The sequence below is a fragment of the Otolemur garnettii genome, unplaced genomic scaffold (genome assembly GCF_000181295.1).
Source record: "Otolemur garnettii isolate 467f Iridium unplaced genomic scaffold, OtoGar3 scaffold00014, whole genome shotgun sequence".
In the NCBI taxonomy this organism is placed as follows: Eukaryota; Metazoa; Chordata; class Mammalia; order Primates; family Galagidae; genus Otolemur; species Otolemur garnettii.
In genome coordinates, this window is record NW_003852409.1 from 27,307,281 (window position 1) to 27,320,947 (window position 13,667).

The following is a 13,667-nucleotide window of genomic DNA, read 5'->3' on the forward strand; positions in this document are numbered from 1 at the left end:
GCGGGTCCGGGCTGGGGATTCGAACCCGCCACCTTAGGTGTACGTGGCTGGCGCCTTAGCCGGTTGAGCTATAGGCGCCGAGCCCCAAAATATTTTTAATTAAAGTAGTCATTAGTCTGCTCACCAAATATTTCCAGATCTGTCTTCTAAGCACATAAGTTAAACTTCCTAGATCATTTGTGGCTGTGTGGAACCCAAGAATAGTGAACACAACCAATGTGTATCACTTCAGGTCTGGAGCATTCAAATGCCAGGACAAGGCTCTCTAGAGCTCTTTTTTAACTTTGGCCACAGTGACTCCCAACAGTCTGGATGATGGCCTTTCTATCAGCCTGAGTTCCACAAAGCAGACATTGATGCTACAAGAATGAAACCTCTACTTGACCAGGATGGAAATGTAGCATGAGCAAAACAAACAAAACCACAAAACTATTATTTTAAAGCACTGAGATTTAGGAGTTGTTTATTACTGCAGCACAACCTGGTATGTCCTGACTGATACCAGGAAATACACGAAGATGCATGAGGAAATATACTTTCTGAATATAAAATATTTTTATAAGAAGAGTAAATTACTCTGGACTTTTATCTTATGACAAATTGAACATTCTAGTATAGAAACAAAATCAAAATCAGTCAACCAAATTTTTCAGACATCTTTTAACAGCCGTCCCATCCATTATAAATTACTGCAAATGTCATTGACAGTTAAAAGAAATAAATTTTGTTTAATAGATGCATTTGGTCCATTTGGAAAATTGCCCATTTCATATGTGATGTAATCATGTGTGGATTTTTGGTGAACTAGTTCTTGGAGTATTGGTTTTTAGAGAAATTGATCAATACTAGTTTTGTTGATGGCTGAGCTCAGACACAATGGCCACAGAAACTCTTTCACCTTGTTGGTTTGCTTTCTTCTGCTTGACTTTACCCTAAATTGTGGAGGAGATGGCCACCCCAGTCAGAAAATCCTATTTCCCAACAATTTTATTAGAAGACTCAGTGGGCCTCTTGGGTCATGCTAGAATGAATCTCTTTGGTCAGGGCCATGGCATACTCTGATTGGATGAGCCTGAGTTATATACCCAAGTATAGTAATCAAAATTCTAAAGATGGCTCCCCTATGGTTTCTATTCTTGGTTATTCAACAAAACAATAACCTAGGTACTGCCACGTGATGGTTAATTTTATGTGTCAACTTGGCTGGGCCACAGTCTCAAATGTTTTCTAAACCATTATTCCTCATGTTTCTGTGAAGGTATATTTTGGGATGAGACTAACATTTAAATCAGTGGATTTTGAATAAAGCACATTACTGCCATATATTGGTGAGGCTCAAGCAATCAGTTGAAAGTCTTAATTAAATGAAAGTCTGATCTCCTCTGAGCAAGAAGGAATTTTGCCAGCCTTCTAACTTTGGACTTGAAGTTTAACTCTCCCCTACGTCTCCAGCCTGCTGGCTTACACTATAGATTTTTGATTTACCAAGCTTTAATAACTGTGTGAGCCAATTTCTCAAAATAAATCCTTATTTATCTACCTATCTATCCAGCCATGCATTCATCCAAACACACATCTTGTTGGTTCTGTTTCTCTGGAGAATGCTGACTGATCCATGCTGTGATGACACTGCTTTAAACTTTGCAGTTGTAATTAAGGTTCCTAATCAGCTGACCTTTTAAAAAGATTACCCCGGATTATCCAAGTGGGTCCACTGTAATCACATGTGCCCACGTCCCCTTTAAAAGAGTAGGGGAAAAGGCAGGAAAAAAGATGTGGCAGAAGAGGAAGGCAAAGAAATATGGCAGAGAGAGAAATTGGATCCTTCCTGGGGGAAGGGGACACACAGAATGCATGAGAAAGAATTGAAGGGCCGCTAGCACAAATACTAGCCCCTGGGTGAGAGCCAGCAAGGAGATGGGGTCCTTAGTCCTGCATCTATGGGAACAGAATCTAGCCAACAGTCTGAATAGGTCTGTAGATAGATTTACCCCCCAAACCTCCGGAAAGGCACACAACCTTGCAAACCCCTTGATTCCGTCTTCTGAAAACTGTTGAACCAGCACTTCTGAATCGTGAGATAATTGATTTGTGTTGTTTTAAGTTGCTAAATTGGTGGTAACTTGTTATGACAGCAATAGAAAACAAACATACCACCCCTGGATGATGGGATGGGGTCGGCCCCTCCCAGCACCACAAGGAAGAATTATAGAAGAGGGGCTCCCCTCCAAAAAACCAGGTGCCATTCCAGAAGGAGCAGAAAAAGGGTTGGGCCAGATTAACCACATGTCCAAGCTGAAGGTGGATTCCCATTGCCCAGCACCTGACACTTCTAGGCTCTCACCCAAGCAGCAGGCCCCTTCTGCCTGTGCCCATTGCCATGACCCCCACAACAAGGTAGCAGCTGTTTCTATGCTCCAGGAATCTCTCCAGCTTTCCCACTGCCTTCTCTCCATATTTTAGCTTTAGTTTTCACACCCCTATTCAGGTGTCCAGGAAACTCCCAAGCCTGGCCAGCACCTCGGGCCCAGTGTGGTTCTGTGTAAATCCTTGGCAATCATGGCACAGAATCCCTAGAGCTGGTGCAGGACAAAGAACAGCCATTCAGGTCAGCCAGGCTGCTCCAGGTAGGGCTCCCTGCTGGCACGTGGCTGGTGTCACATATTCACTCCTTGTCGTGGCTTTACCTGGTGCACAATAGGATTCCCGTTTCTCAGAAAAGACTATCAAGGCTTGAAGACAGTAAGGGTGGAGCCTGTGGCTCAGTGAGTAGGGCGCTGGTGGGTGGCGGGTTCAAACCTGGCCCCAGCCAAACTGCAAAAAAATAGCCGGCTGTTGTGGCAGGCGCCTGTAGTCCCAGCTATTGGGAGGCTGAGGCAAGAGAATCGCCTAAGCCCAAGAGCTGGAGGTTGCTGTGAGCTGTAACGCGAAGGCACTCTACCAAGGGTGACTAACTGAGACACTGTCTCAAAAAAAAAAGGTTCGAAGACAGTAAGTCCTCGCCTGAGGTCAGCACATTCTTCCTGTTACCAGTGACAGGAATCCCATCCAACTGGGCCTAAGAAGAAGAGGAAGGGGAGTGTTAAGCCAGGCGACCTGGAGCTCGAGGAGCTGGGCTGGCTTCAGACACCCTTTGGGTTTAGGTTCTCGGGGAAGTCCTCATCCCCCTGTCAACTCTCTGCCTCTGCCTCTCTGCTTCCCTCCCTCTTTGTATGTTTCTCCCAAAATCTGAGTTCCCTCCTCTCAGCTTGGCTTTATTCCTCCCCACTGCATGTGGATACGAGGAGAAATCCAGCCTATGGCAAGGAAAGAAAACTTGCTTTATTTGGGGCAGCCTTGATGGCTCATACCTGCAATCTCAGCTACTGAGGAGGCTAAGGCAGGAGTATTACTTGAGGCCATGAGTTCAAGACCAGCCTTGGCAACACAACAAGACCTATCTCTGAAAAGAAACAAATAAGCAAAAAAAAAAAAAAAAGTAATATTTCTCAAATTCCCTTGTGACCAGTGATCTGTAAATAGAAGTTTACTGTAGTATTTCTGGGAAGGTTGCTTAAAGGGAGCTGACTCAGCTAGAAGGAGCTCACCTACTTATTCTCCTTCCCATTACCTAAAACACGAGTAGAATGACTGGAGCTTTGGCAGCCATTTTGGGTCAGGAGAGACTAATGCATCAGTGACATAAGCCCTTGACTGGTCACCACTGGATGTCTTTTACGTTAAAAAATAAATCTTTACATTGTTCATGCCAATTTTATTTGAAGTCTTTTATTGTGTACAGCCAAACCTACCTCATGACACATGGCTACAAGCACTTCTAGCTTCATATCTTTCCAATTCAGAAATCCCAGAGTCAGGACCCCCTGTTCTTCTCACCCCACAACAAAGTATCCAGGGCAGAGTTCTGAATGGAACAGCTTCAGATGTGACTAGAATGGCCAAACCAAGGCTCAGGCCCATTTCCAGTGCATTTCATGTTACTTGTTGGTTTGCTTTTGAGGAGAGGCAAGCAGAGTGGAACCTCATGAATGATGGGGAGGAGAATTCCCCCAGTGAAGCAGGTGGGCTGGACACATGGGAAGTGATGGGTGCCCACTACAGCTAGAACATGGCCTGACTCACAGGCCAGGCTCTCTCCACCCCACTGTGTAGCAGGTGGGTCTTCACAGAGGGGCCTCTCTCTCCATCCTCTAGGTGCCGGGACCATGAGGGAGTCCACTGGGTCTGGCTTCTCCCAAGGAGGTCCATCTGGAAGCCAAAGGTGTGGGTTCAAGAGCACAAAGATGGAGTATTCAAGATCAACTCTGAGGAGCATGTCTCAAGCCAGCGCTGTCACTCACTTGTGGGAGACGAATTACACCTGAGTGAAGTCAAAGGCCCCCTCAGCCCCTCCAACTGGCTGGCCCTGAGAAAGCTGCTTCCCCACCAAGCTGCTATGCCAGTCCCTTCGTCTTCACTCTCCCCCACACACCCCTACAGAATTCCCTCTTCTTCCTCTCACATTGCTTTAGTCTGTTTAGTGTTGCTATTAAAAAAAAAAAACCTGGGCTCGGCACCTGTGGCTCAAGCGGCTAAGGTGCCAGCCACATACACTTAAGGTGGCGGGTTCGTAACCCCAGCCCAGGCCCGCCAAACAACAATGACGGCTGCAACCAAAAAATGGCCAGGCGTTGTGGCGGGCGCCTGTAGTCCCAGCTACTTGGGAGGCTGAGGCAGGAGATTCGCTTGAGCCCAGGCGTTGGAGGTTGCTGTGAGCTGTGAGGCCATGGCACTCTACCCAGGGGGATAGCTTGAGGCTCCGTCTCAAAAAAAAAAACAAAAAACCTGACACTGGGTAATTTATATATTAAAGAGTTTCTTTTGGCTCATAATTTTACTGGCTGGGCATCTGGTGAGGGCCTCAGGCTGCTCGCACTCATGGCAGGAGGTGAAAGGGAGCCGGCATGTGCAGAGACCACATGGCAAGAGAGGAAGCAAGAGAACCAGGCGGTGCCAGGATCTTTTTAACAACCAGCTCTCGGGTGAACTAATAGAGTGGGAACTCACTCATTACCCCAAGGACAGCGCCAAGACATTCATGAGGGATCTGCCCCCATGTCCCAAATACCTCCTCTTATGCTGCATCTCCATCACTGAGGATCAAATTTTAGCACAGGTTTAGGGGAACAAACATCTAAACTACAGCATACACACTACCTACCCATCCTCCAAAAGGCCCACCTCAACAGGGACCCAGCCTGGTGACATGTTCAGCCCTGGGATGTATTGACACACCCCTTGATGCCAGGACTTTACATCATGGCCTAGGAAACAATTAAGTTTTCAGACTTTCCAAACAATCGGACATGCAGCATAGACAGCCTCCACCATGCCCAGAGCCCGCCCCTGTGCCACTGAGGCCACTTTGGACGCCGCTGGGCTGGGAGTCAGAGATGGAGCAGGGGATCAACAAGCCACCAGCCCTGCTCCTGCCTGGGCCACATCCCTCCCTTGCAGAACAAGCACACTGGGATCACACATTGTCCTCTGTCCCCACCTCCAGGCTGCCCAGGACACTTGGCTCTCTTCCAATCATTTCCAACGGTCTCCTGGAGAGATAAGCCCCATGGTCCCTTGGAGGCCAAGCCCTGCTAACAATGTAGAAACAAATAAACTAAAGATGGGAGTCCCCTAGAATTGGACTGGGGATCAGAAATGTCTCTGTAACCTTTGATTAAAAACCAAACTAGGAAGAAACAAAAGCAAAGTAACCATGCTTCCCACTTTGCTGCCACACTGCCCCCGCTGCCCCTGGCCCTGGCTTAGTTTCACGCTGCCGCTGTCCACACCAGTGCTCCTTGAGGACCTGGCCTAGTCAGGATTCACATCTGTCCCAAACACCCGGCACAGGGCCTAGTGGAAGATGGGGGTTCAGTGCATTTGCTGGAAATGAGGGAAGGAGTGAGGGAAAAACATGGAGGGGAGAAGGGAGGCAGACCCCATTCCTTGTTAAGCAGAAGATGTACAACATCCCATAGGAAATGCAGAGGACAACTCGCCCTGCCTGAAGGGATTGGGGAAGCAGCCAGTGAGACCAAGCTGAGTCTTGGAGCCTGACTGGGAACTCTCAGGAAACCTGACTAGAATTTCTGGACACCGACCAGGCAGAGAAACAGAGGAAAGTCAGTTCAGGAGAAAGGCACAGAGGCTCAAGAAACCACACTTGGGCTTTCCTGAAGGCCTGGTATAGCCCCAGCAGAGAGGGTTTGAAGAAGAGTGGGAACAGGAGAGGAGTTTGGGGAACTGGAAAGGTGAGCTGAGCCAGCACATGGGGACTTTCTCCTTTTAATTTGGGGGAATACCCAGATGGTGGGTACTAGGCCTCAGAAAAATGAATGACTTGGTCAATTGTTGAACCTGACTAGGAGAAGGGGACCCCAAGTCCAACCATTGGAGGGACAGGAGCCCCTGGGACCCATCCCCAGCCTGGGCCCCCAAGCACCTGCTCCCCTCCCTCCCTCCCTCCAGCTTGGATGTTTTTCTCTGCGCTTGATGAAGTTAAAATAAGCCCTCTCTGGGGTGACTCGCAGGCGTTCAAATTGGATTGGCACGCGGACATGGAGCAGTTGGTGGCAGGAGCCGGGGGACCCGGAGAGCAGGTTTTCGCTGGAGGGGACATGAGCTTTATTTCCCTCTTGGTTGCTGACAAGTAAGCAGCTGTCCTTCCCTGATTATTTTTACCTCAAGTCACTGCCGCTGCTGCTGGGACTCCACAGCCCGCCAGGGCAGGTGAAGGGCCCACAGCCTCCCAGCTCTGCTGCAAGCCACGAGCTCCACCTACCGCCACCTCCACGCAGGACCAAGAAAGCCACAGCCCAGGGTGCGCTGTCCAGGAGAGAGAGACCCAGAGCAGCCTTGAAGACTATTTGAGACAAAAAAGAGGAAGGAAAAAAACCGATAACCAATTCCCCTCTCCTAACACAACAGCTAATTTCATCTTTTGTTTTAACTCAGATCTTAGTTGGATGAGATTAAACCTGTCACTTTGCTGTTAACAACAAAACACTTCCAACTCTGTCATGTCCTTCTACCCTTGCAAAGCCCAAGAGGTAGTGTCATTAGCTTCATTCTGAGCTGAGGAAATGAGACTCAACACAGGGGAAGTGGCTGAAATCACACAATAAGACAGTGGGAGAAATGGGATTGGAACTATAGTTAGTCAATCTCCAAACAGTGGGCTCTGTCCATTGGATTTTAAGTCTTTGTCCTTGTAGCATCTAGGAATGCTTTCAGCATCAAGTAACAACGCTGCTTTAAATAAATGGGGGTTCATTTTCCTCACATATCAATCCCAGGTTGGGAAAACAGCTCAGTTCAGTGACATCTTTCAATCTTGCTGTTCCATTACTTTTGAAAGACTCCTTTTTGACAAACTTGCTGCCTCATAGTCACAGGAAGGCTACTGCAGCTCCAGGCATCTTACCTGCATTCAAAGCAGAAGGAAGATGGGGAGAGAATGATGAGAACTATGACAGTCCCTATCATCAGGAAAGCAAAATAGTTCCCTAAACACCCCTACAGGAGACTTTCTTTTAAATCTCAGTGGTAACTGGGCTCTCTAAAAACGCTAGGGAGGCTGGAAAGTGAGCACATGTTGAATAAAGAATAGGAAGGACAAATACTAGTTTTGAACAGTATCTGCTCTAGTCCATCTAAAGTTGTACTGAGTTGCAATTATACCACACATAATTTATGCTTTTTTCTTTACCTGTTATGCCATTTGCAGTTTCCTTATCACTGGATTATTTTTTAAATTCTCGTCTTTAATGGCTTAGTATTTCATCAAGTAGATGAGTTGTAACATATTTATTGGACGTTTACATAGCTTCTGATTGTTTTCAACAAAACAAAGCATTGGCCACAGGGAAAAATTACTTATGTCAAAGATTTTAACATTTTTTGGTGTTCTTGATGTAGTACTCTATTGATTTTATAAGAATGTTGTGCTATTTTTACGCTATGTAACTGTGCCTAAGTGTACTGATTTCACTACAATTGTGCCATCACAGAGTTTTATGATTTTAAGAAGGTTTTTGTCAAATCAGTATCATAAAATGGTACCTTAAAATTGCTATTGTTTTTATTCTTTTGATTAAAACTGAAGAACATCTTTCCTCATACATTTTTCACTTTGTATTTTTTATTTCATATTTATATGAGATCAGACAAGTAAAGTCATGAACTCATCCTAGAAAAAATGCTACATACATCACTGCTGAATATTACTAAGGTCACCAGATGGCCAAGGGGAGTACTTCGAAAGTAACTTGACCCTCTCATTTGATTCTATAAGCTCCTAAAAAGAAGGCAGGGTAGTGAATAGGATCCCAAGTCACAGACGAGAGAACTCAACAAGTTCGTGTACCTCTGACTTCAAGTTCAGTATTCCTCTTTTTTTTAAATAACAGCTCTATTGAGGTATAGTTCATATACTAAACAATTCACCTATGGACAGTACACAACTCAGTGGTTTACAGTGCACTTGCAGAGTTGTGCAGCCATTACCACAACCAATTTTACGACTTTTATCACCCCCAAAAGAAATCCATGAGCAGGCACTCAGTTACATCAGGTGAAAAAAATAAAAAAAAATTTTTGAGCATCTCACTCTCACCCAGGGTAGAGTACTATGGCATCATAGTTCATAGCAACCTCATATTCTTGGACTTGAGCAATCCTTTTGCCTCAGCCTCCCAAGTACCTGGGACTACAGGTGTCTGCCATGATGCTCAGCTAATTTTTTCTATTTTTAGTAGAGACAGGGTCTCACTCTTGCTCAGGCTGATTTCAAACTACTAAGCTCAGGCTATCCACTGCCTTGGCCTCCCAGAGTGCTAGGATTATAAGTGTGAGCCACTGTGCCCAGCCAGGTAAAAATATCTTTAAGCTTTGAGAAAAGAGATGTGTTAAACAGTCTGTGTGAGGTAGGCTGGGGAGGCTTAAGCTGTGCCACAGACTTGCCATGTGGCCACAGGTGCTTTCCCTTTCCTTTTCTGCTTCTTGGTTCCTTCCTAATACACACACCCATTTATTGAGCACCTGCTGCCTAGGCTCCAGGCTGGGCTTAGTCAAAACTAAGAGCATGCGCATGACTGATTCAGGCTCCTACTCTGGCAGATGGCAGAAAGGGGCCTGGAACGGGGGATGGCAAGGAGGGCTTCTGACTCCCAGCTCAAGGAGCATTTATTTACCAGCTGCTTCCACCTTTTAGCTTCTGGAGCTGCCCCCTGACAGGCAGGGACAGGTCGGGTAGATGGGAGAGTCTTCTCTTTTCTCACTGGCTGGGGAGGGTTCTGCCATGGGTTGGCACTAAAGTGGTATTTCACAATCTGGGGGCCACAAGCAGGCTTGTGTCAGGCTTTGGGGGCCCATGAAGGCGAGTCCACTTCCCTCTGCCCTCTCTCCAGCACATACTCATATACACAACTTAGAGTCACAGACGTCTGTCTGGGTGTGAGTATGTCTGTTGGATCGATCTTTCAGTCCTTCAACAAAGGCAAAGTGCTCGCTATGTCAAGTTTGACCTGGGTGCTGGGGGTTGGGGAATAGGCAGGCAATTTCCTGGCATTTGCTGTAACTGGGGGGTTTCTGAGCCAGTTTAAGGTAGGAGCAGGAAGAGCATCCTAGAGACCTGAAGGATAAGTAGAAATGAATCAGAAAAGACTTGGAGGCAGGCTGCCCCAGCCCCATTCCTAAGCAGAGGAAAGAGCATGTGGAAAGGCCCAGAGGTGAGGACAAAAAGATGTTCACTCTGGCTGGAGGGTGAAGGCAAGAGGCACAGTGACGGGGTAGGAAGGCCAGGGGTAGATCATGCTAGCCATGAGAAGAAGCATGGACTTCCTCTTGGAGGCACTAGGGAGCCACAGAAGGATTTTGAGCAGAGGAGGGACAGGATTGGTTGGGAGATTTAGAGAGATCACTCTGCTGCACGGGAGAAGGGATGGAGCAGGCAAGAGAGGAAGCAGTGTGGATTCTGGGCCCACCCTGGCTACTCAGAGGCCAGATAGGAATGTGGGGAGGGGAATGGACTCTATTTTTTCTAGAGAGTGGGAGCCAGTCCCGCAGAGGAAAATGACACTGACTCCAATACAAATCTCTTCTCAGAGTCTGTGGAAGAAAGAACTGGGTAGAGAGACTTGCTCAAGTTGTATAAAAGTTGGTTGATGGCCAAGCCTGAACTCCGCAGGGATTGTGGTGAGCCCAAAGTGAAAAACTCTCAGCTGCTTTTCCTTCCAAATTTCTGGCCCTGGGCTATGGGAAGTTTGACCAAGCAGCTAAGGCAGGGCCAGAGCTCAGGGGTGAAGAACAAACTGTCCTTAGGTGCCCCTTGAGGCAGCCCTAGGCCACAGCTGCCCTCACCACTCCCCATCCCAGCTACCCAGACAATGGTAACCACTGGCTATCACTTACCACAGCCTCCAGGTCTTGTCCACAGAGACAAGGGGCTGTCAGAGCTATTCCTATAAAGCTGATGGACAGCCCTTTGGTGCCAGCTGGACCATGCCCAGGGTCTGAGGAAGAGAGATTAGGCCAGACCATGGCCCAAATACATCCCAACTGTGTGGGGGCCTCAAATCAGGGTTCATGGATTCCCCCTCATCCCCATGGTCCTTGGCCATCTCCAGGAGCAACTCCTGGGAAATGTGGCCCTTAGAAGGAGGGAGCTGGCTGAGGGCCCCAGGGCGGGGCTTTGCCAAAGATGGGAAGGTCATTACCTAGGCTCCAGGCAGAGATTTGGGATGGGCCAAGAAGGGTAGGGCAGAGGAGCTGGAAGGCACACAAAGGAGAATGGCTGAACTCCACCCACCATCCAGAGAAAGAGCAGGCCAGGAGGCTGGCCTACAGCCCATCCCTTCCCAGCCATGAGACCTCAGGCAAGTTCCACCTTCCGTCTAGGCTCAGTTTGCACCTCTGTAAAATGGGCTACAAAGAATCCTTGCCTTGAATGAGAGTGTGGAGGTGAGGAAAGGCCCAGTGCACCAGGCAGGGTGAGGGTTCCACCTCAGGCCCCTCCTTCCTGCCCTCCTTACTGGCTCGGGGAACTAGATCTGGATAGAGAGTGGGCAGGTCGCAAACACAGGAAAACTAAGTTGTCCCCACTCCCATCTGCTGGCCCAGGACCCAGGGAAATACTCAGAGCTCTGCCCCAGGTAGAGATCTCTTACCTCCCAAATTTTAGTCTGAAAGTTCTCAGAACCTTCAGAATAGCACACGGAACAGTGTACCATCCACCCTGATTACTCTCCTTCTTTAAAAAATAAAACATCGTAAGATGGTAAATTGTATGCTATGTGTCTTACCACAGTAAAAAAAAAAAAAAAAATTGTAAAAAGGAACTAGCATGTTGCCAACGGGCTATTTGAAAACGTGCAAATTAAGTTTCAACAAAAAAGCTAAGTGGACTGGTGCCAGGCACCATGTACAAGCTGTGGGCTTGGTGCTCATTACATCAGAGTCATTTAAGTTTCACAGCAACCTTATGGGTCAAGCATTATCTGTCAGCTCCATGTGACAGACAGGGAAACTGAGGCCTAGAGAAGTTCAGTAATGTGCCTCGGGTTAGAGTCAACACCAACTAGGATGGATCTGCCTGACCCCAAAGCCTGGGCCCTGGGTTTACTCAAGTCTAACCTCTCTCCCACCAGGAACCCCTGCTACTGAGGCCAGGAAGGTGTACCCCCAGTCCCTACTGCATGCTGCCATGGGGAACCTTCGCCTCCACTTCCCCAACCCCTCAGTCTCCCTCTACACCCCTGGCCCCAGCTCTGCCCTCTCTCCCTTCCGTACATTATTTAGCATTACTTTTTTTTTTTTCTGAGACAGTCTTGCCCTGTCGCAGCCCAGCTAGAGTGCAGTGGTGTTTTATCACACTTCACTGCAACCTCAAACTCCTGGGCTCAAGCTATCCTCCCACCTCAGCCTCCCAGAGTGCTAGGAGCACCCAGCCCCTGTGGCTACCTTTTAAATGTCCTGGATGAACACCCAGAGACCAGGTTCAAGCCAGAGTCTGCCAATGGCCAACTGCCTAACTTGGGGTCAGAGCCTTCAGTCCTCCTCTGGAAGATGGGTGTGACAGCCCCTCCTCGCAGCAGGTTGAAGGCAAAGGAGATGAGCAAGGGAGCCCTCTTCTCCAACAAGCCAGGCCTCTGATGCGACCAGGAAGCCCAAGGATTCTTCAGCTTCCACAAGTCTACTCTGGACACAAGTTTCACAACGTAGCCTTCCTGATGGGGTGACTGCACCCATGTGCTGGGGGAGGGGGGTAGATATTGACAATTGGCGAGTCCAGGGACTTTCCACACACCGGGAGGCAGGGTCTCTGCTGGCCTGGCGCGTGAACAGGAGGGTGGGGCAGGTGGCTCCGAGGGGCGGGGCCGAGGGGCGGGGATTGGTCCGGCCAGGAGCCCGGGAGCCCAAAGCCAGCACCTGCCTCCATGTCCCTGCAGACACGTCGCAGAGGGTGGACCCGCCACACATGCCAAGCCAGGAAAAGCGGGTGAGGACCCCGGATTGGGAACAGGCGAGGGACCAGCAGAGCAGGTGAGGCCCTTGTCCTAGGCTCATCAGCCCTTCCAAAGGAAGTATGCGCAGTGGGTGCTAAGCTCGCTCTCGCGCTCTCCGCTCTCTCTCTCTCTTGTTTGGTGAGCAAGAAAGGTGGACACCAAGGGGCTTGGGGGAGCAAACACAGGCAAATGCGTACAAGAAAGGGAGGGAGTCAGAATTTGCTAAGACCAAACTCTGTGCCAGCACATGCCGGGCACCCCTAGACCAGGCTCCTACAATTCCCTGCCCACTTGGGGGTGGGAGTGGGGTGAAGGTGGATGCAGGTGTTGTTTAAAAGAGGGAAAAGTGACAGTAAATTGGTGCTTTCAGGATCCAAAAAGCGAGAACCTCTGAGACTTCCTGTTCTGGGGCATTTGATTTTCAGGCTGTATCCAAAGAAGAGAAAGGGTATGAATCATCACTGGTGATGGCTCCAGAGTTCCAGGTGGCAGGAAGCTGGTTGGTGAGACACAGTGTCTTCCCAGATACATTTTTGCATGGCCAGGGCTGAAGCAGAGCTCCCTAGGTTGCCAGGAATGAGTGGTCCCCAAGTCATCCAAGATTAGGGCATCCCCTTACCATAGTGCCTGGCTAACCTTGAAGGAGTTGCCACTGCAAGACTGGGAGGCTAGTCTAGACAGGAGGGCCAGCATGGTCAAAGGTCTGCAGCCTGGAGAATAGGAGAAAAGGTGACTGCATAGAGGAACAGGGGAACAGGTGAGGCTGGGGAGTCAGCAGAGGACTGAGGAAGCTGAGTCTTGAGTGGCAAGTGGGGAACCCAAAGAGCACAAGGAAGCCCCTATGGCCCTGAACTTCCCTTTCCCCCTGCAGGGACCCTGAGCTCTGCGTCCACCCCTCTCTGGCCAGTGGATTGCTACTGCCTTCCATCTCTCCCTAGCTCACCAGGGCTACAGCATTTCCAGCTCTGGTCCTGCAGGGGCTCCTAGAGACCATCCCTTTGTGCAAGTAAATGTCATCCCTGGTGGGTAGCTCACCCCAGCCTGGGCTCCTAGCCTAGTAGTTGGCTCTACTGGAGTATGGGAACCAAAGAAAGGGCCAAGTGATCTAACAGAAGTAAGAGGGGT

The 13,667-nt window shown here is 48.8% G+C and overlaps 1 protein-coding gene across 1 annotated transcript in view; it reads left to right on the forward strand.

Moving 5' to 3' along the window:
- The first annotated feature begins 6,596 nt into the window (after nt 1-6,596).
- ADGRD2 (adhesion G protein-coupled receptor D2) overlaps nt 6,597-13,667 on the forward strand; it is a 30,243-nt gene continuing 23,172 nt past the window's right edge. Inside the window, 2 exon segments of the mRNA XM_012802336.2 lie at nt 6,597-6,688; nt 11,219-11,290. Coding sequence (XP_012657790.2) covers nt 6,597-6,688; nt 11,219-11,290 — 164 coding nt within the window.